The 23,899-nt window shown below is 40.8% G+C and overlaps 2 protein-coding genes across 3 annotated transcripts in view; both read right to left on the bottom strand.

The window, feature by feature from the left end:
- LOC125464994 (zinc transporter ZIP12-like) overlaps window positions 1–13,945 on the bottom strand; it is a 78,164-nt gene extending 64,219 nt beyond the window's left edge. For both annotated transcript variants that reach the window (XM_048558016.2, XM_048558022.2), the window contains exons 1-2: window positions 13,818–13,945; window positions 12,290–12,615 (exon numbers count right to left, since the gene is read on the bottom strand). In XM_048558016.2, the coding sequence (XP_048413973.1) occupies window positions 12,290–12,550 (261 nt within the window). In that variant the 5' untranslated portion in view covers window positions 12,551–12,615; window positions 13,818–13,945. The remainder of the gene's footprint in view (window positions 1–12,289; window positions 12,616–13,817) is intronic.
- An 8,479-nt stretch (window positions 13,946–22,424) lies between these two features.
- mrc1a (mannose receptor, C type 1a) overlaps window positions 22,425–23,899 on the bottom strand; it is a 137,214-nt gene continuing 135,739 nt past the window's right edge. Inside the window, exon 30 of the mRNA XM_059638721.1 lies at window positions 22,425–23,706. Coding sequence (XP_059494704.1) covers window positions 23,465–23,706 — 242 coding nt within the window. The 3' untranslated portion in view covers window positions 22,425–23,464. The remainder of the gene's footprint in view (window positions 23,707–23,899) is intronic.

Here is a 23,899-nt window from a genome sequence, read left to right as displayed (position 1 = left end):
TTTAAACAAAATTGAATGTATTTGCAAATAAACAAATGTCTTTGATGAATTCATTTGCCCCATAGGGTGTGTTTGTGTGTGTGTGTGTGTGTGTGTGAGGGAGAGAGAGACAGAGAGAAAATCTGTGTGTGGGTGGGTGGGAGAATGTAAATGGTGAGTGTGTTTGTGTATGTGAGTGTGTGTGTGAGCGTGTGTATGTGTTTGTGAGAGAGAGGAAAGAGAGTATAGAGAGTATGTAAGTGCTTGTGAGTATGTATGTGTGTGTGCTCGAGACAAAGTATATGTGTGTGAGTGAGTGTGTATGTGAGAGAGGTTCTGTGTAGGAGTGTGAATGTGTTTGTGTGAGAGAGAGTGTATGTGCTTGTGTGTGTATGTGAGAGAGAGGGAGGGAGAAAGTATATTAAGTAATTTAAAACAGTGCAAACTAATTAAAATAGAGAAATCATAACAATTTATCCAGGTGATGCTGTCAAAACAGAACACTAAGGAAGATTTTACAGATACAGAACAGTGTGGTAGGATCACCTGTAGTGTGACATGAATGCAAGATCACAGGTGAGGCCACCTTCATGGGTGTGGAGCTTGGCTATCAGTCTCTGCTGGCCGATTCTACAATGTTGTGTGTCTCGGGGTCTGCCTCGGAGGACGCTTACCTGAAGATCAAAGGCTGAATGTCCTTGACTGCTGAAGTATTCCCCACTGAGAGGGAATATCGTTGTCTGGTAATTGTTGTGCAGTGTCCATTCATCAGTTGTTGTAGCATCTGCTTACCAATATACCATGTCTCGGGGCATCCTTGGCCATAGCGTATGGGATAGACAACTTTACCTGAGTACCATTAGTAACTGCTGTGGACATGGTGTGTGGTGTTCTCTTGTGTGATGGTAGTGTCCATGTTGATGATCCGACATGTCTTGCAGGGGTTGCCATGACAGGGTTGTGTGGTGTAATGATTGATGTTGTCCTGAAGGCTGGGTAGTTTGCTGTGAACAATGGTCTGTTTAAGGTTTAGCAGTTGTTTGAAGGCGAGAAGTGCAGTGTGAGGAAGATCTTGGGTAGATGTTCATCATCATCAATGACACGCCGAAGGCTGCGAAGAACGTGGCGTAGTTTGTCTGCCTCGGGGAAATACTGGACAATGAATGGTAGCCTATCAGTCTTATTCTGTGTCTGTCTTCTGAGGAGGTCATTGCAGTTCTTTGCTGTGATATGATAGAACTGGCCATTGATGAGTTGAGCATTGTATCCCATTCTTATGAGGATGTCTTTCAAAACCTCAGGTATCCATTGTATTCCTCCTCATCGAAACAGATCCTGTGTATGCACAGGGCTTTCCATAGAGAATAGTTCTTTAATATGTTTAGAGTGGCAGCTAGAGAAATGCAGCATCATGGGGTTATCTGTGGGCTTGTGGTAGAGTGAGGTATTGAGGTGCCCGTCCTTGATGTAGATACATGAGAATGATTCTAAAGAGTAGTCCTTGGTAAATCTGATGGTGGCATGAAAGTCATTGATATTGCTATATACTTGTTTCAGTGATTCCTCACCATGAGTCCAAAGGAAGAAAATGTCATCAATATAACTGGTAGATACATAGGCTTGGAGGTTCTGCGCAACAAAGACGTCTTGAACTTGTGCTTGAAAATATTGGTATATTGGTGTATTGGGGTACAGATTTGGTCCCCACAGTTGTTCTGTGTGTCTGGACAAAGAACTGGTTGCCAAAGGTGAAGACACTGTGGTCGAGGATGAAAAGGGTGAGTTGTAGGATGACATCTGACAATTGGTATTGAGTGCTGAGGCTGTTGTGTCGTTGGGGATGACGGGGGTGCGTTGAATTTATAAACACTTTGCACACCATCTAACACTCTTGATCACCTTCAGAGGTGTATTATCTGACCCTCTACTCACACTAGTGTATGATCTTTTGATCTCTCTGTGCTTGTGCCAATAAGCTGCATCTGTGTGCCCTGTTCTCTCACTGCATCTGACAAAGGGGCTGTACTCTAAAAGCTAATGTGATTCCAGATAAACCTGTTGGGCTATAACCTTGTGTTGTGTGACTTCTGACTTGTCCACCCCAGTCCAGCACCTCCACATTAGGCAGAAGATACAGAAGCTTGAACACACACAGCAACAAGTTCAAGAACAGCTTCTTCCCTGCTGTTATTAGACTGATGAATGGACTCTAACTTCAAATAATGTTGATCTTACTAACATTGATCGAGCCTTGCGCACCTCTTGTGCAGTGTAATCTGTATGCCTCGCTCTGTCTAAGCACCCTTTGACTCTATGTCCTTGTTTGCAATGATCTGCCTGTACTGCTCATAAAGCATGGCTTTTCACTCTACTTAGGCACATGTAACTACAATAAATCAAATCAAATCAAATGCAGTTTGTGCTTGATATTCCTGATCTTTTAAGTTGACTGACCAATTTTAGGTAAATTGCACTGGACACAAAGTAAATAAGAATCTAGTCTAGAATTTTAATATTGTGATTATAGATTGAGGAAATGTTTTATTGCATTCACCCACATTTCTTGTATTATATTTACCTTTTAATTTTGTGAATAAATGTGGAGATTCTTTTGCCCTGGAACACCTGTCTACTGCCTTTTTCATTTCACATTCCTTAAATAACCAATGTCTAGAATGAGGGATCTGGCTGATGCGAACTACCTAAAATCAGAAAATTACTGAGTGCACACCGGAGCCCTACAGATCTGCACATGTAGTTGTGGTGTACTTGTGAGAGGCTTTTGACAGATCATTTCCAATGGTTTGTGGTTGCTTTTGCTAATGAAGTGCTTGCTGAATAGACACGTATGAAACTGTTGTATCATGAAAACTAGCACCAGAGTCTCTCTTTGAATGTTGAAGTCTAAGGCTTGAGTCTTTGTAAGGATGACGGAACAAGTGCAAAAGGTATGTTGTCCTGTAGCTGACATGCTCGCAGGCCTTTCAGAGATACACATGCTTCTAATGCAGACCATAACATTGAAGTAACCATTTAATGGATAATAAAATATGTTTTAGAGATTGAAAAGCTGGAGATCATCCTGCCATACTTATTATGCATTACTACAGGGATGATTTTGTGAAGTACATACCTTGGTTACAAAATTTGAAAGATATCGGGATAAAATATGAAAGAAACTGAGATATCTTTGCATTTCATTTTGCTCTTGCAGTGTAGGCATATCGTATACTTCTTCTACTTTGGTAATGTCAGGTCAAATGTCAATCGAGACAAGTGAACCAAAATAGCTTGTTTTGGTTCGTATTGATTTGACATTTTTTTACTGTTGAAAGTAAAACCATTCTTTTGTGCTGCTACCACGAGCTGATGGAGGTTCATATGATGCAAATGTTTAGGTCTTCAGAGAGCTGCTGGAACTCTCTTTTCCTCATGGCACTGTGGGTGTATCTACACTAAATGACCCAAGCAATTTGAGGAAGCAGCTGACTATCACCTTCTCAAGGACACCTAGGAATGGGCAATAAATGGTAACTCAGCCAGTCACACCCACATCCTGTGAATGAAAATAAAAGTTGCAATCTCGTTTGTAAATTAACAGATTCTTGATGATATAAAAGAACAAAAAACAAAGAACAGTCCCTTCGGCCCTCCAAGCCTGCACCGATCCAGATCCTCTATCTAGACCTGTCGCCTATTTTCCAAGGATCTATAATCCTCTGCTCTCTACCCATTCATGTATCTGTCTAAATACATCTTAAATAATGCTATTGTGCCCGCCTCTACCACCTCCGCTGGCAATGCGTTCCAGGCAATCGCCACTCTCTGCATAAAGAACTTTCCACGCATATCTCCCATAAACTATCCTCCTCTCACTTTGATCTCATGATCCCTAGTAATTGAGTCCCCCACTCTGTGAAAAAGCTTCTTGCTATCCACCTTGTCTATACCCCTCATGATATTGTATTCCTCAATCAGGTTGCCCCTCAACCTCCGTCTTTCTAATATAAATAATCCGAATCTATTCAACCTCTCCTTTAACTAGCACCCTCCATACCAGGCAACATCCTGGTGAAGTTCCTCTGCATCGTCTCCAAAGCATCCACATCCTTTTGGTAATATGGTGACCAGAACTTACGTAGTATTCCAAATGTGGTCAAACCAAAGTCCTATACAACTGTAACATGTCCTGCCAACTCTTGTACTCAAAAATCCCATCCAATGAATGAAAGCATGCTGTATGACTTCTTGACCACTCTAGCGACCTGTGTTGCCATCTTCAGGGTACAATGGACCTGAACACCCAGATCAGTGTATCAGTGTAACACTCATGATCAATGTATCATCAGAATGTCTTGGCTGACAGATAATCCCAAAGGGCCACATCATTAACGCATTCTTTGAGAATGGATGAAGCCAAGGTGGCAGACCGTCAACAAAATCCTACTTTAGGTGCAGCAAATACTCATGTTAAAGCCAGCAAACCACATCAACGTAACAAAGCATGCAATAGATGCAGTGATAATGGGAACTGCAGATGCTGGAGAATCCAAGATAACAAAGTGTGGCGCTGGATGAACACAGCAGGCCAAGCAGCATCTCAGGAGCACAAAAGCTGACGTTTCGGGCCTAGACCCTCTCCCCATCCCCCTATCTGATGAAGGGTCTAGGCCCAAAACGTCAGCTTTTGTGCTCCTGAGATGCTGCTTGGCCTGCTGTGTTCATCCAGCTCCACACTTTGTTATCTTGTAACAGATGCAGTTTGTCACACAGACCCAAAAGCTGGCAGGCTTTTCTTGAAACCTGTAAAGTATATCGAACCAAGGGATGCGGGGTGTATACACACAGGAAATCTCAACAGGCGGGCCAGACCCTAAACAAACCGCAAGTGATCAACAATATGTTACATTACCATAAAACTAGTAGCAAGGATAGTGTTGAGAAGGCACACAAACACAAATGCATTAATGAAGTTCAGGCTCAACAAACAGAAAAGGCAAATTTCAGAAAATGACCAAGCTTTCCATATTGTTAGTCTCACACACCATTTGATGGCAAATGACAATCAGAATCTCTTACAGCCATTAATATCTTAAGTCCTGCATTCAATTCTGGCGCCCCTGCTACAGGAAAGATATTGTGAAACTTGAAAGGGTTCAGAAAAGATTTACAAGGATTTTAAAGAGTTTAAATTATACGGAGTGGCTGAATAGACTGGGGCTATTTTCATTGGGTCAAAGGAAGCTGGGGGGGGCGGTGACCTTGTAGAGGGCTATAAAATCATGAGGGGCATGGATAGGGTGAATAACGAAGGTCTTTTTCCAAGTTAGGGGAATCCAAAACTAGAGGGCATAGGTTTCCTGGCTGTGCAACTCTATGACTTTATGATTCTAGATAGCTGTAAAGACAGAACAACATACATTAAATTCTAAAATGGACGCAAGCCAAAATATTACCACTTCACATCCTTAAAGACATATTCTGATCAAACGGTGCAGCTTATGAGATAGTGTCTGCAAGGACCATTCCCTTTGCCACTCCTTAGTTTGCACTACCTTCCCCACCAACAACTCCAACCTTCCCCTGTAACTATAAAGGATGCAATACCTGCCCACATACCAGCTCCCTCACCTCCAGTCAGGGCCCTAAACAGCCCTTGAAGTGAGACAGAGCTTCACCTGCATCTCCAGTAACCTAGTCTACTGCACTGAGTGCTTCCAATGTGGCCTCCTCTACACCAGTGAGGCCAAACATAGACAAGGTAACCGTTTCAATGCGCACCTCCACCTGGACTGTAACAGCCTACCTAACCTCCTGGTCACCACCAATTTCAACTCCCCGCCCCACTCCCCCTCCAACATGTCTGTCCTCGGCCACCTCCAGTGTCGCAGTGATTCAGAATGCAAATTTGAATAACAGCACTTTATCTCCAGCCTAGGCACCCTACAGCCCAAGGACTCAACAATTTCAAATGACCTTTCCATCCATCCCCCAGCTTCCTTTTCCAGCCCCATCTCCGCACTTCCATTCCACCTTTTGACTACCAGCCAAATGGATTCATCCCTCCCATGGAGCAACCAGGTCTAACAGCTACCAGTGCCCACCGATCCTCACCATTCCTCTACTAGCCCTCCCCGCATCTCTTTATCTGCAGCTCCCCTACCCTTCCATCCAGCCCTGAAGAAGGGTAACACCAAAACATTGACAATTCCCTCCAGTTGTTGCCTGACTTGCTGTGACCCTCCAGCCTCCTGTTTGTCTACAATGTATAACAAAACATTGATTCCATTCATTGGCAGAGTCACACTGATGTGCCAATACTATCACTGGCAGATGACATGACACAATTAAATCAGTCAATGATTTCTGGGCGCAAATTAATTTGACATGTTTGGACATATTAATGTAAGAATGTTGCAACTCCATTTACTGTTTGTCGAATGAAATCTAGTGTACACAACCAGGAGAAGATTCAAGCAAAACTGAATGAGATGAAGGAAATAGAATAATTTGGATTGGTGTAACTCCACCATAATCTTTTTAAAGAAAGATCCACAGTAAACGTATGTCTAGATCCACATCAACTTTTCACTTGAGATGTGTCCACAGAAAGTACCAGTTGTGGAAGAACTAAATTCCAAATTTTCCAAAATGAGATTCTTTCCCAAGCTAGACAAGAAGCGTTTGTACTATTCTGTCCTTTTAGCAGAAGAATCCTAGCACACTCGAAATTTCAGATGCTATTTGGACAGTTCTGTCTTCGATAATTACCAGATGAGTGATCAATTAGCCATGGCATAGTTTAGCAACACATGAGTAAGACCGCTGGGAATATGCCTAGTTGCATTTGCACAGCTGATGCTATTTCAGTCCTTGGTAAGACAAAGATTGAACACAACCTTACCTTTAATCTATTGATAAATAGCATGATGGCAAAGACTGGTATTTAACAGTAGAAAGTGCCAAGTCAATATTGGGCAGATAAACGCCAGCGGTTTCATTTAATCCACTCCTGGAGTCCATCTGATCCAGGGAGAGCAAGGTTGTTAAGCGATTGCTGACCCAGCAAGGTAAAGAGGATCAGAGATAATGGGAACTGCAGATGCTGGAGAATCCAAGATAACAAAGTGTGGAGCTGGATGAACACAGCAGGCCAAGCAGCATCTCAGGAGCACAAAAGCTGACGTTTCGGGCCTAGACCCTTCATCAGAGAGGGGGATGGGGTGTGGGTTCTGGAATAAATAGGGAGAGAAGGGGAGGCGGACCGAAGATGGAGAGAAAAGAAGATAGGTGGAGAGGAGAGTATAGGTGGGGAGGTAGGGAGGGGATTAGGTCAGTCCGGGGAAGACGGACGGGTCAAGGAGGCGGGATAAGGTTAGTAGGTAGGAAATGGAGGTGTGGCTTGGGGTGGGAGGAAGGGATGGGTGAGAGGAAGAACAGGTTAGGGAAGCAGAGACAGGCTGGGCTGGTTTTGTGATGCAGTGGGGGGAGGGGAAGAACTGGGCTGGTTTTGGGATGCAGTGGGGGAAGGGGAGATTTTGAAGTTGGTGAAGTCCACATTGATACCATTGGGCTGCAGGATTTCCAAGCGGAATATGAGTTGCTGTTCTTGCAACCTTCGGGTGGCATCATTGTGGCACTGCACGAGGCCCATGATGGACATGTCATCTAAGGAATGGGAGGGGGAGTTAAAATGGTTCGCGACTGGGAGGTGCAGTTGTTTATTGCGAACCGAGCAGAGGTGTTCTGCAAAGCAGTCCCCAAGCCTCCGCTTGGTTTCCCCAATGTAGAGGAAGCCACACCAGGTACAATGGAAACAGTATACCACATTGGCAGATGTGCAGGTGAACATCTGCTTAATATGGAAGGTCATCTTGGGGCCTGGGATGGGGGTGAGGGAGGAGGTGTGGGGGCAAGTGTAGCACTTCCTGCAGTTGCAGGGGAAGGTGCCGGGTGTGGTGGGGTTGGAGGGGAGTGTGGAGCGGACAATGGAGTTGCAGACAGAGTGGTCTCTCCGGATGGCAGACAAGGGTGGGGATGGAAAAATGGCTTGGGTGGTGGGGTCGGATTGTAGATGGTGGAAGTGTCAGACGATCTTGGGGCCTGGGATGGGGGTGAGGGAGGAGGTGTGGGGGCAAGTGTAGCAAAGTAGTAAAGAGGATCTGCATGGTTAATCAGGTTTCTTTAATATTTTCTCACCATTCATTCCCAACTTCGTTGCCGAGAGATATTTATTCAAGAAGGATATCTATGTATGGCAAGGCAGCCGTCAATATTTCTCCAATCCTTTCAGTCAGGTTCTGCCAGCAAAAAAATTGCCTGTTCAATACTATAATCCCAGTAATGTCAGGATTTTCTTTGTTTGTGCATGGCAGAAACTCCTAGTCATGTATCATTGACAAGGCAAAATGTTTATTGCCATTGATTCAAAAATCCTGTCATCTGAGCAAGCAAACTATCCCAATATAGAGCACAAGGTATTAGCTCTAACATGAAGCAACATACTGCTTTACATGGAGCTAGCAAGAACTGCAGATGGTGGTGTCAGAGTCTATACAGTGTGGTGCTGGGGAAACACAGCAGGTCAGGCAGTATCAGAAGAGCAAGAGAGTTGGTGTTTCAGGTTTACATCCTCCACACTACATTGATACTGCTTTACATGTACTTATTTGGCAAGAGAATTACCTGCTGCAAACAGTCAACAGCTGCACAGCTGAATTTTCAGCATCAACTTGTCAAGATGAAAGGATATGTCTTTGAAGTAAAGTGCTAGCCAGGTAATAGGATGATTATGTCTTACACGCTGAACATATTACTCAACCTTTAATGTGACCAAAATTTTCCACTGGATCCGTATGTTAATGGTCTAAATTATGAAGTTTGAAATGTCCTTACTGTTGATATGTTAAATTTTGATCAAAGCCAATGTGAACTGCTGAAATTGACAAATGTCAAAGATAAACAACTACAAGAACTGCAAAATGTCATCACTCAGGGATGGCCAAACACTATTGAATGTGCACTTAGAATATCTGTTCATTTTTGCCATATGGAGACCAACATGGTATATCATGGGAAGCCATCTTCAAAGACAAACAAGTCCTAATACCAAGGCTATTTTGCCGAGATATCAAGTGCATATTATAAAATCCCTACAGTGTGGAAACAGGCCCTTCGGCCCAACAAGTCCACACCTACCGTCAGAGAATCCCACCCAGACGCATTCCCCAAACTGACCTAATCTACAGAGGTAACAAGATGTACAGCTGGATGAATACAGCAGGCCAAGCAGCATCATAGGAGCAGGAAAGCGGATGTTGCAGGCCTAGACCCTTCTGGTCTAAGCCCAAAACGTCAGCTTTCCTGCTCCTATGATGCTGCTTGACCTGCTGTGTTCATCCAGCTCTACACCTTGTTATCTCAGATTCTCCAACATCTGCAGTTCCTACTACCTAATCTACACTTCCCTGATGGCAAATCCACATAGCCTGCACACCTTTGGACTATGGGAGGAAACTGGAGCACCCAGAGGAAACCCGTGCAGACACGGGGAGAATGTACAAGCTCCACACAGACAGTCACCCAATGGGGAATTGAACCCAGGCCCCTAGTGCTGTGAGATAGCATGGCTAACCACTGAGCCACTATGCCGCCCCTATGCTAGATAAAATGATTATGAATGAAAAAGACAATTAGTACATGAGTTAAAATATTCAATGACTCATGGATACATCTGATTTATGCCAAACATATCAGGAAACATCTATATTCACTCAATGCTCCATCCACACCTTGGATGGCAAGAGACCTATTCACAGTAGGTAGGGAAAATTATCATTCTTGTGGCAGATTACTTCTCTGAATTTCTCTTCATTTGACAATATAGCAACACAATAAGCTCGCCTGTCACCTACACAATGAATGTTATTTTCAGTTTATTTGCTGCCCCAGATTGATTAGTGTCTAATGACAGACAACAACACATTGGCAAATTATTTTCAAGACTCACAAACTTAGTGCAGAGTGACCCACATCACATCATCGCTCAACTATAAAATGGTTCAGCCAGAAATTATGGTATGTACTATCAAATCAATGATAATTGTCAAGCAATGAAGCAATGTCTTTGCATTGCAGTGTCTTTTTTTTGTGCAACGCTAATGGAGAAGGGAATATTACCCCCAGCACAACTTCTGCTCAGAAGACCTTACCCAGCAACCAACTTTTTACACATTCTGAGCCACAGAACATTTAGCTTCAAAGACAGAAATAAGATTCACATTAAGTGAGCAGATAAAGAACTGTATGCTGGCTGGAATGCAAGTAAGAAATAAAAATATGCCTTTGACAGAGAATATTGGAAATTCAGACTCTGGAAAAGCATAAACAACAGAACACCATAGGCAGCAAAACATCACAAACACTAGATTAACACCTGAACCAAAAGATCGCATCCTAGAACCTCACATGGAACTGAAACTCTGGGTGTATTGGCATCCCAGATACAGAAACACTACTTATACTTGAACATCATGTGTGCTGGATGGATACACACTGGAACCTCTGTTAAATCGTAACGCACCTATACTGGAGTCTCATCTACAGGACCATGGTGTACTGAATCTTGTTCTCAAACACTATAAATAGTGAACTCATAGTAATAGTGCAATGGTACAGTCTCACATACAATGGAAACCACATCTTTGGGAACATAATGTGCTCTCAATATAATCTCCAGTCATTCAGTCAATAAAGTTATGACTGTCTTTATCTGTGCTGAAAAGAAGTTTACTTCATTCCAAATAACAGCAAACTGACCTGAGGCAGTTGTAAGGCACATCAAAACAGGTAAATCACTAAGCACTTCTATTGCTGTAAATATGCGTGATAAGTTTTGATGACACCGAAATGAGTTCAAATGAGATAGAGATTTTGTGCAATAAGACCCTCCCACATAGGTTTCACTGGCTGTGTTCATTCACATGCTTGCTGCTGGCTGCTACTGTACTCATTGCCTGCTTGGAATCTCTGCTACAATGTTCACTTCTGTTAGTTTTGTGGGGAAATACTGACACCTTGCTCTAGCATCACTGGTTCACGAGTGTGAGTATATCACTGAAATTGGTTTTTGGCCAACACATTTCTGGAATAGTCCATGTAGTTTGGCTTTTAAAATGCCCTCAACAATCCTTAAGGAGCAAATTTATTTTGTTCAGCTCATTTCTATGAAAGCATTCTGCACAGTAGTTATGATAAGCAAAGAGGTGTCAAGGCTGTTTCACTCATAAGGAACTGAAGAAGAAACTGTAGCTGCTGACTATATGAGCTTAGAAACTACAAACATGAATCGATGCAGCAACCTCATTGCTAGATGTATGTATAGAATATGCTTAATGTTGCTTTAAAATGATTTGAATAGATTCAAACTACAGATGTAAGTTTTTGAAATGAAACTCATATTAAAAGAAACTTTGCTCTCTCACCATTCATTTAAAAATATATATTTTGGGCATATGACACTTTTGCATCCTGGGGGATCCCAAATGTGTTTTACAGCCAGTGAAGTATAGTCATTGTGATTTGTGCACACAGCAATTAATAATTAACCAACCAATACTGAATAACTATTTAAATTGTTTTGCTTGTGCTCTGTTGGTCAGAGCATCAGGAGAACAATCTGGTTTTCTTCAAAAAGATACTCCAGGTTCTTTAAATCTCTTTTTAAAAAAAGAATTTTGACCCAAACAATGACAATCTTCCTCAATATTGCGCTGAAGGGAAAGGTTTGGATGATTTTTGGTTTGGATCCAGGGCAGGTAGTGTATGTCTTATGTCTCAGTGGGAAATTGGGAGCTAGGGATTGCTCTCCCATGGATTCTTTGGCACCATCGGTGGCACAAATATACACAGCAAAAATTAGTGAGTATCTTTTGTTGTATAAGAAGTATTCCTGTGTGGTGAAGTGGAGCAGGAGCACTCCCAAACTCCGTACTATCCCAATGGGTAAGTCCCTCCCTACCTTTCCCTTTTAAAACTTCATGCTCCCACCTTGGAGCAGCAGTTAGCAAGACCACAGACAGGACTCACCTACTAAAAGAACAATTTTGTTATGGATGTACTGCAGGGCTCAACAACAGACCCACATTATGTCAATGAAGTCAATAAACATCAGTACATGAGCTTAGCAGGAGAAGGGCTGCCATTCAAGTTCAGCTGACACACCTTTCAGCTGGTTCTGTGAAATCACAAAATAATTTGCTAGGCCCAATTCTTCTTCAGAAAGTCATTAAAGCTTAAGATGAGAACGTACCTTGTCGCATTGCTCTTTTGTACTCGCTATCCTTTCTGAGCACTTTACTCGATCCCAAAGCATTTGAATCAGAAAGCTTATCTGATTATTGGAAAATGCAACTTGGTCATTTAGAGACAAATGATGCAGCAATTCACTCAGATGTTCATTTGCACGACCATCAGCCTGATTGTACTCCTTGGTCTGTCCTTTGATGATGTAAATGCTCGCTGTACTGACATAGATCATCCAAACACCAAAACGTAAATTCCAAAGCAGCATACTTTTCCTTTCTCTCTTCTTACTTCTCTTCGTAATTTATCCTTCTTCTCATGCAGTTCTCAAATCTAGAGAAAGAAAGGGTTTTCGCTTTAAGCCAGCTAAGCAACAGCTAAAATTAAGTGTAATAACTTTGATGACCAAACTGCTGTTCAGCCTTTCCATCAAACCATGTTTTACAAGTTCATATTCCTCAATAGAACATGTTTCACTTATTACATACTTTTAGATCTATAAATGTTTTAATGATGTTCTGTCCTTATGAGAGATTTTTAACTGCTGAAGTCTGGTATCTCATGTTCCAGCATAAAGATTACATTTAGCAAATATTAATGAAATAGTAGCGAAGTTGGATTTTTCTTAAATTAAGCAGGTTTCTGTTGAATCATATTATGTCAAATTATTGATTTAATTTTTGTTTTGTTTGCTGGTCTATAACTTTCTCATGCATTTATTAACATTACATATTAGTTTGCATTATGGTCTAAGTATTCAAATTGGAACTAATCAGATTCCAATCTCTGTGTGTAACTTAGGTCATATCTGATTGTCAACAAATCTCAAATGATGCATTTGGAAAGTTCTTTTTGTTACTGCTGTATTTACTTTTCTATTTAGGGCAAACTACTCTACACAGTTGATAAAATGTTCAGATTTATTTCTTGATATTAGAACCTTAGGCCATGTGTCTGAGGGAGACAATGCAAAGAGGTCTTTCTAATCTGCACAATTTTGCTGACTTTCTGGCTCATCTGTTCCTTTTTTTATTGTTGCATTATCTTTTTTGTTCTTTTGCTTTCCAGTTGTGGATGTCTCAGCACATTCATGCACCATTGGCTGTGAGGGAAGTCAGGAAGCAACTTCTAACACTGTTGTTTCTTTTTTAAAGAATCAAAGAAGTAGCATTCATGAGTTTGTTGTTGATTGCGTTTACACCTATTTCATACGTAGTACACTGAGTATAGGGTGTTTGTACACTGCAAAAGTGTTAGGAAAACAAGCAAGAGGTAGAGAAGCTCAATAAACACGGGTTAGAAAAAGAATGCACGAATAAATAAAAACAAGTCAAAAAAAAGCAACACACAATGAAAGGGAATCAAATGAAAACATAGGAAGAGAAACTAAGAAAACACAAGGATAAGAGGCAGAGAAAGACAGACTGTTTGGTGAGGCAATGATCTGGTGCCCCCTGAAGCTTTGACCTAAATACGCCACTGTTAACATTGTTAATCCATCAGCCAATTGTTTATACATTATAAGATATTTTTACCTTTCAACTCAATGTATGGATTTCTTCTTCCGATCAAAGAGCTTTAATGTCCTCTTTTGCCTTCGTTCCTATTAGTGAGATTTGGATAACAGTTGAGAGATTAGCAGTCACTGCTCAGTGTTCCGGTTGTCATGGAGACACTTGGATTTATTTCTGTATTGAGATTGAGTACTTCAGTATATGTCTGTGTGGGAGGGGGCAGAGTGTGTGGGAGGGAGAAGTGGTTAAGAATGGGGTGCTGGTGGATGATTATTTTCTCATCAATATCTTTGCCGATAATTTTGGAAACACATAACCATCCGTAACTCATACTGTATGTAGTGCACAAACATACATCTTGATATTTAAATGTCAATTCTATGTCTTGCTGTTTCAAACTTCATATCTCTTCATCTAAATCTAATGACAACTCTGTGAAAGCAAGATGTTTGAAAAATACCTAATAAAGTAAACAAATAGTGAAGTAAGTAAATGACATCATCAGAAACTGGAACAGAGATAGTCCATTTGACCCCTCAAGCCTACTTTGCCATTTATGGTCATGTGACTTTAACTTCATTTTCATACCAAGCACTGTTACCCTTGAATCCTTGTCAGTCAAATGTCTGTTTACCTTCTTGCACATAGGTCTGAAAGTGTGATTACCTGATTTAGTGCAATAAGCCACACAAATGCAGTGGTTACGAGAACAGGTTGGAGGTGTAAAAAATCTGTGCCAAGTAATTCACTTTCCCAGTCTATTTACTATCTAAATGGACAAGTCAAATGTGACATGGAATACTCTCCACTTGCATGGAAGAATGTAACTTCAACATCACTGCAACACTCCAACAGAATCCAAGACAAGACATTGGTGTTTGATCCTTTAAACATTTACTCTCTTTGTCACAAGTGCTCAGCAGCAGCAGTATGTGGTATTTCCCCTCCCACACACCATTCTGATTTGGAAATTTAACTGACATTAAGACAAAAATCCTTGAACTTCCATGCTAACATCACTTGGGGTGTCCTAACATTCAAAGGTCTGCAGTGACTTAAGAAGGCAGCTCACCCACCACCTTCTCCAAGACAATTAGTATTAACAAGGAATGACAGTTAGCCACTACCACCCACAGCATATGAACAAATAATACTGATAAACCAGAAAACTTCAAGGAAAAGACATATGGCTGATTATTGAGGACAGGGAATCTCAAAAAATTTTATAGCAACATTCAACACTGAAGGATACTTCACATGACAGAAAGCATTTCAGACTGATTGAAAGATGCTCCAGAACAAAAAAAATGCAGCTCCCAGCAGAGGTACAGAAGCATTATGAGTAGGTGGTCTGTGGGTACAGTTCAGAGTCAGCATTCAGCTGTTGAGAGAACAGACAGTTAAAATTAAAAGTGCAAAAAAGAAACTTTAAATGGTACAATTATGCAGGCTCACAGACGAGCAACACTGTAAACCCTAGTCAGTGCTGTGGAGCTAGTAAAATTAAAAGCGTTTGTGTGTAAAAGAATGGTCTGTTTCACAAAATGTGCAGAAGCAATGCACAGCCACAGAGATGTAAAAGACCAAAGAGCCACCCACACAGAAAGGGAAACTGGAAAGAAATATGCCCAGGCAAACTGAGATGGATATCAATGAGCAACTTGTGATTTTCAAGTCAGACATGGGAGCGAGTGTTGTAGTGATTCAGATCTTCTGCTCATGGTCAGGAATTCTATTGTAGATCATGATCAGACAGAAAATGTGCTCGTATCTGAAACCGCAATCTCCCTGCAAATGTCCTGGACAGGAGTCTTCCCTGCTGAAGTAGTGTAATGCAGAAAAGGAATCCACACAGTTAGCAGTGGATTGGATCAATGTTGAAAACATACCCCATTTTCTAATTATTGTATTTCATAGTTCAATTGTCACTTTTACAGGTGCTGAGAGCAATGAAGTCTGTAAGAAAAGAGGGAGAGATGTTATGGTGCCCGGTGGGTCGGGTAGGCAGGGTGCCAGGGAAGTAGGGTGATGGGAGTCAGGGAAACAGGGTGCCAGCTGAACCGAGAAGAAGAGTGCCAGGTTGGTCAGGGATGTAGGGTGCCAGGTTGGTCAGGGATGTAGGGTGCCAGGTGAATCAGGGATAGAGTGTGTGGTGGGTAACCCGAAGGTTGCAGGAACAGCAACTCATATTCTGCTTGTGAACCCTGCAGCCAAATGGTATCAATGTGGATTTCACAAGCTTCAAAATCTCCCCTCCCTCTATCACATCCCAAAACCAGCCCAGCTTGTCTCCACCTCCCTAACCTGTTCTTCTTCTCACCTATCCCCTCCTCCCACCTCAAGCTGCACCCCCATTTCCTAGCCACTAACCCCATCCCACCCCCTTGATCTATCCGTCCTCCCCGGGCTGACCTATCTCCACCCTACCTCCCCACCTATACTCACCTTTACTGGCTCCATCCCTGCCTCTTTAACTTGTCTGTCTCCTCTCCACCTATCTTCTCCTCTATCCATCTTTGATCCGCCTCCCCCGTCTCCCTATTTATTTCAGAACCCCCTTCCCCTCCCCCATTTCTGATGAAGCGTCTGGACCTGAAGCGTCAGCCTTCCCGCTCCTAAAATTTTGCTTGGCCCGCTGTGTTCATTCAGCCCTATACCTTGTTATCTCAAATTCTCCAGCATCTGCAGTTCCTACTATCCCTGTGGAGGCAATGGTCTTGGCCTTTCAGGAATTACTGGAGCCTAGGAGGGTCCCAGAGTCCAGGAAAATGGCTAATGTAATATTTCTGTTGAAGAAGGGAGGAAGACATAAGACAGGAAATTATAGGTTGGTTAGCCTAACTTTGATTATTTCCAAGATTTTAGAGTCCATTACAGGGAGTTCTGCTATAGCATGATATTAGCTGGGGAAGTGATGGCTTAGTGGTGTTATCACTGGACTGTTAATCCAAAGACCCAGATAGCATTCCCATGAACCTGGGTTCAAATCCCACCACAGCAGATGGTGGAATTTGAATTCAATAAATATCTGGAATTAAGAATCTAATGATGACAGTGAATTCATTGTTGATCGCCACAAAAAACCTGTCTGGTTCACTATTGCTCTTGAGGGAAGGAAGCTGTCATCCTTGCCTGGTCTGGCCTACATATGGCTCCAGACCCACAGCAATGTGGTTGACTCTTAGCTGCCCTCTGGGCAATTAGGGATGGGTAATAAATGCTGCTTGACCAGTGATGCCATCATCCTGTGAATGAATAAAGGGGGAAAAAAGTCTTTTAGTAAAATTCCCTCCTCCATTTAAATGCTGACCTGACTTGGCATTCTAACAGCATAGACTTCTGGATAGACTTTCAGATAAATGAAGCTGAGGAATCTGACTTTTCTTTCCTGTATTGCCTATTGGCATTGAAATTAATTATAGAATTAAAATGCATTGTAAACCTGAGTGACATTGTATTCAAAATATTGCTGGAAAACAGTAGGTTGTAACACAGATGTCTTTTGATATATATGATTTATCACAAGCAAGTTCAAAAATTCTTGCGTATTAAGTATATAACAACATCTATGCAAAATTTGTACACAACGAGGTGCATGTTTTAACAGCACTTATTTTAAATTATACTTCATTTTTACCATCAATTTTAGCATTAGAGTCCATTCTTCCAGTTAAATGAGCTATATTTTTGAATATTACTGAATCATGTTACAGCCAAAACAAATTCATGTTTTAGAAATAGCATTCCGCTACTCATCTATCATGTTGTAGCCAATTCACCTTGCCAGAACATGCTTTATTGGAGAACCCTCTGTATTAAGGATTATATTGTGAAGTGCTTGGAAGTCCATGGTAAGATAGGGTTGAATCAGCATGGCTTCATCAAAGGGAAGTCATGCCTGACAAATTTGTTTGAATTCGTTGCGGAGGGAGTATGCAAGTTAGGCAAAGAAGAGCCAATGGACATGACCTCTGTAGATTTCCAGAAGGTATTTCTCCGGGTGCCGCACAGGAGGCTGCTAAATAAAGTGAGAGCCCACGCAGTTGGGATAAAGGGGTCTTTTACACAATGGCAGCTGATGACTAGTGGAGTTCCACAGGGATCAGGCTTTTGACCAAAACTATTTAAGGAAGGATGTGCTGAGATTGCAGGGTGTCCAGAGGAAGTCCACAAAAATGATCCTGAGGTTGAAGGACTGGTTGTATGCAGAGCAGTCAAGGACTCTGGGTCTGCACTCAATGGAGTTTCGAAAAATGAGGTGGGATCTCATTGAATTTTACAAAATACTGAGAGGCCTAGATAGAATAGATGTGGAGAGGATGTTTCCATTTGTCAGACAAACTAGGGCCTGAGGGCACAGCCTCAGAGTGAAGGGACCCTTTAGAATTGAGGTGAGGAGGAATTTCTTCCACCAGAGGATGGTGAACTCATTGCCACAGAAGGGTGTGGAAGCAAAGTCATTGAGTATCTTTAAGGTTGAAGTAGATATGTCATTGATTGGTAAGGAGGTAGCAAGAAAATGGGGTTGAGAAACAAGCCGGACATGGTCAACTGGCACAACAGACTCAATAGGCCAAATGGCCTGATTCTTCTCCTATACCTTATGGATTTCTAAGTTGTTATTCTTTGGCCACTGAATTGCTGAGATGATGAGATTTTGCTGTGTTCCTCACAGGGCCAATTCATCCCAGTATGTCTCTTCTCACCATGTTTTTCACGCTCACTTGGGAGGGGAAAATCACACTTTCAACTTCACTGATGTAAATGTTTAAATGACTAACTTCCATAGAAATTAATATTCAAGACAGGCTACTAATTCTCTCATTTCACCCTTCCATAAAACTCCAGTTAAGTTTTGCGCCAAACTGGATAAAACCAATATCATTCAGTTCAATGAAATGAGCAAGTGGGTGCTTATATTATAGGCAATCAATCTGACATGACACTATTTTTCCCCATAAGCTTCCTAAAGGGTCTCCATGAACTATGGGCAGCAGAACAATAGGAGCTCTGCATAAATCATCCTACCCCCTCCATCTTCACTATGTGAATTGTTCTGAAATTCTTTGCTGATGTTACGGCTTAGCAATCTTTGATTTACTGAATGGATTACTCATTTAAAGTAGCACAGTGAGAAATTTCAGGAAAAATCATTGAATGTTTATGAGCTGTACAAACAGCATCATTTCAGGGTCTTCAATTTAAACAGCACAATTAGAAAATATGGAAGATAAATTGTTCTGAGTGCTGATTCAGTGACTCAATTAAATTATTCATGAAAAATTGCTGTGTGCACTACTTCAACAAATTTATTTACCTGTCAAGATGAGCCAATAAGTTTGTTAAAAAAATGCCCTTGTAATGAAGTGTGCTCAAACCATTTTATATTGAGTAGTGTAAAAACCTGGCTACATTTTTGCCAAGCTTAAACATAGGTGTTATTTTGCAAATATTTTGTCAAATTCATAAATACTAATAGCACTGATGTTTAGGGGATCATGCATCACAGATGTAAATTAATGGATGTTATAAATGAATATCCCAGAATACCGGTTAAATTTAAATTCATGTAATGTCCACTCATTTTTGAACTGTAGTGGCAAAGAATAATAATAGGATATATTAGTTAAGACAAGAACTGGACATGATAGTACTAGTTTGAACCGCATGGAGTACTTCAGCTTTAACTTTGAGATTTAAAACAAACATTTGCTCCTTATCTTCACTATTCATTGAAATTGTTGTACAAAAGATGAGTCCAAAAAGTAAATTACAGTGTCTGGATGAACATGATGGCACAAGTGGTAATCTTTAAGGAAATGGAACCTGGTGTACTTGGGAGTCCAGATCCACAGTAATAAGATTAACTCTTAACTGTCCTCTGTAATGGTCTAGCAAGATATTCAGTCATATCAAACAACAAAAATGCCTTAGAGAAAGCAAAAAACCGAACAGATCATTTGCATTGATCAATGCCCTGGAAATGACAACAACAAACTCAGCCATGTCATGCCTGCAAAATCCTCCCCATCAACATCTGGGGGCTAGTGTCAAAACTGGGAGGCATCTCAGAGACAAGTCAAACATCAGCTTGACATAGAAACATAGAAGATATGAGCAGGACTGGATCATCATGGCTGATCATTGAGCTCAATCCCCTAATCCTATTATCCTCCGACATCCCTTGATCCTTTTAGCCACAAGTGCTACATATGCCTCCTCCCTGAAAAGAAAATGTTTTGGCCTCAACCACTTTCTGGGGTAGCGAATTCCACAGGCTTACCACTCTCTGGGTGAAGAAATTTCTCCTCAGTCCTAAAAGGTTTACCAGTTATCATGAAGGTTTTAAACTATTACCCCTTGTTCTGGACTCCCTCACCATTGGGAAAATCTTTCCTGCATCTAACCTAGTCATGTTGGAATTTTATAGATTTCTGAGATCAGCGAATACAATCCTAACAGATTCACTCCATCCTCATATGTCAGTCCTGCCATTGTAGGAATCAATAGGGTAAACTTTCACTGCATGCCCTCTGTAGCAAGAACATCTTTCCTTAACAGGGAACTAAAACAGTACGCAGATTCCAGGTATGGCCTCATCAATGCCCTGTATAATTGCAGCATGACATCCTTGTTCCTGTACTCAAATCCTCTCATTATGAAGGCTAATATACAGTTTTCCTTCTTTCTTGCTTATAGTACCTATGCACTCACTTTCAGAAACTGGCACACAAGGACACCCAGGTCTCATTGTCATTCCCCTCTCCCAGTTTACAGTTAGATAATAATATGACTTCCCATTTTGCTACCAAGTTGAATAACCTCATATTTACCCACATTACACTGCCATCTGCCATGCATTTTCCCATCACTCAGCCTGTGAAAATCACATTGTATCCTTCACACAGCTCACCCTTCACCCAGTTTTGCTTCATTTGCAAATTTTGAAATATTACATTTAGTTTTATTATCTAAATCATTAATATATAGTGTGAATAGCAGGGTCCTGGTACTAATTCCTGCAGTATTGCAAGAGTCACTGCCTGCAGTTGTGTTAAAGGCCCATTTATTCCTATTATTTGTTTAATGTTTGCTAGCCGATTTTCTATCCAACTGAACATATTACTCCAATCCCATGCGTTTGAGTCATACTCATGGAATTGAACGTTACAGAGAATATCCATGACATCACCACCACCATCCCTGGATTTGCCCGATCCAACCAACACAACAGCTTCCAGCAGATGTGATGGCATTGTTGTTTATAGGATGGAGCTAGTTACCCTGGGAGTCCTAGATGTTGATCTAACCCTAACCCTAACCTTATTGGAGACCCTGTGAAGCATGATTACATCAAGTCAATCAAGGTCAAGGAAACTCAGTTGATTACAACATACCACACAACACACTCCATTCACTCCCTTCATCATTGATGCTCAGTAGCCGTAGTGTGAACTCTCTATAGATATAGTGGAGACACCAAATATCCTTTGATCTTTGACCTTCCAACCTTTTGAAGACTAATATCCAGAAAGACAAGGGCAGCAGACACAAGAGAACATCACCCACTACAACTTCCCCTCCAAACATCTCGCCATCCTGAATTGGAAATACACCGATATTCTTTCAGTGTTGATGGATGAGAATTCTGAAACTCTCTCCCAAATCGCATTGTTGGCACATCTACACCAAATGGAAAGCAACGGTTTAAAAAGGCACATCATCTCCATCCCATCAAGGACAATTAGCAAGGAGGAATAAGTACTGATCCAGCCAAAGATGCCCACGTTCTTGAATGAATTTTACAAAATGTATCTGTGCACTACCAATTTTGAAATCCAGATGGCAAGCCACTTAGTTCAAGGGCAACTAGGGATAGTCAACAAATGTTGGCAGTGACACCCACAACCTTTGAAAGTATTTTATAAAAAAATCATAGGCTGATTTTTCCAACCAGTGACAACCACTGTCAGATTAACACTCACTTCGAACATTTTTATGTCAGAACAAAAGCTCCACACTTTTGGCAAGAAATTCCGATCGCAGCTCCTGCAGAAATGCAGACTATTTCTTAAATACCTAGACTCCAGGGAAAGGTTATGAAGAGAGATTACAGAAATTAGGTCTCTTTTCTAGAAATTAGAAGTCTGGGGAGTGATCTGATTAAATTTTTCAAGATATTAACGGGAAAAGACAGGGGAGATGAAGATAAACTATTTTTACTGGCTGGAGATTCCAGAACAAGGAGGCAAACTCTGACAAGATCATTTGAAAGAGATATTAGGAAATGCTTCCCTACACAAAGGGTGATAGATGCTTAAATGGCAGTGGATGCAGAATCAGCTGTTTAGTATTAAATCTGAGATAGATTTTTTTTTGTTTAGCAAAGGTATTAAGGGGAATAGCCCAAAGGCAGATACATGGAGCTAGGCCACAAAACAGACGGGATCTCATGGAATGATGAAGGAGGCTTGAGGGTTTACTCCTGCTCCTATATTAAATCTAACTGTATCCTCATAATGAATACTGTAAAAAATCAATTTGAGGTATACGTTCAAAAATAGGTTGTGTGATTTCTAAAACAAAGCCACACAAATATGAAAGACATTTCACATATTGCTAGTGGTTACAGGTAACAATTTTTTATTAAGTGCCTTACTTGTTACTATGCTTTTTAAAACAGTCTGGATACAATTAATTTCATGTTCATATTTAGATCACAGAATGGTAAAATGATGAGTGGTATTTTCAAATTACATATGACTTTGTCTTTATGGTGTCAGAAAAAATCTTGTGAAACAGCTCACTTTAAAAAGTAACATCTCTGTTATGTTTAGGAACATCATCAAGACACTTCTAATATAAAAACATTTTCCTTTTTCTTGATTCTGTTGTTTATAAATGTTACATTCAGGGTTTTAATAGTTTTCCATAAAACTTCCGATAATGCACACGCTTGCTATAAACATATAGATGGGAAATAATATGCAAACTATTTGGGAGTTCACAACCTTGCACATTTTAAATAAACCTATTAAACTGGTCACCTGTGACATGTCATTTTTTATTACTGAACAAAAATTGATTGAAGAATTCAACTTGTTAACTTTTTAAACATTTCACAAGATCTTACTTAGTTTCATCAGGGCTTTCATGTTTATTTTAAACTATCTAGGCATCAGTGGGCTTGAATAATCTTTTTATGTGACGTCACACCTTTCTGTTTATGTTTTTATGAACATGTTGTTTGCATATTTTCTTCATTGATCCTGCAACCAGACAAACGTAATTAGCAGCTGAGCAATAGGCCAAGCAGCCAAAGAACATCAATATCTCTGTGCTTTAATTATATGATGGCTTAAGAGGTCACCTTTTTCATATTTACACAAGAAACTGAGTATAATCACTGCAACGATAAAAAATACAAAGGTATGAAACACATTTATTCTATAACCTTATACCAGGGTGATAATCCATTAATGAAAATAAAAGTAATCAATATATATATATTTCTAAACAGGTAGTGATACAGCAGAATAATTAGAGTTCAGTGCAAAGTACTGCAGCAAAAGCAAGCTTTAGGCAAATACTGATTTCACTAAAGCTGTTTGCCAGTCTAACTGCATGCAGTTTATAGATTTATTTCAACAAGTCAAACATCTTGCACATTACATTAAACATTGTTCATTTTGTTCTATGTTTGGCACAAGAGATTTCATATCACAGGGTGCAATTGTACTCTCTCGATTGAAATAAAGAGAGTTATCGAAATTGGTATCCATTTCGGTCGTCTTCCTCCTGCGCCTTTGAATGAAATAGCCCGCAAGAACCACACCAATGGCAAGGGCAATAACCAGCACCACCACAATCCCCGTCATGTTGTGCGAAGAGGTCTCTTTTGACTGTATGACTAAGGAAGGAAAAGCAAAAAAACACAATGAATTTCCAAAGTATTGTCATACATATAGCACTTCATAGAAATTGGCCATTGCCCCAGTCCTGTCAGTGCAGGCATATATTGAAATAGAAAGTGCTGAAAGTACTGTGCAGTTCAGCCAGCATCTGCAGAGAGAAAAACAAAGCTTACATTTCATGTTGGTGAT

This window comes from Stegostoma tigrinum, chromosome 2 (assembly GCF_030684315.1).
Source record: "Stegostoma tigrinum isolate sSteTig4 chromosome 2, sSteTig4.hap1, whole genome shotgun sequence".
Lineage (NCBI taxonomy): Eukaryota > Metazoa > Chordata > Chondrichthyes > Orectolobiformes > Stegostomatidae > Stegostoma > Stegostoma tigrinum.
The sequence above is the reverse complement of the archived record's forward strand: the minus strand, read 5'-3'. Positions and strand labels throughout refer to the sequence as shown.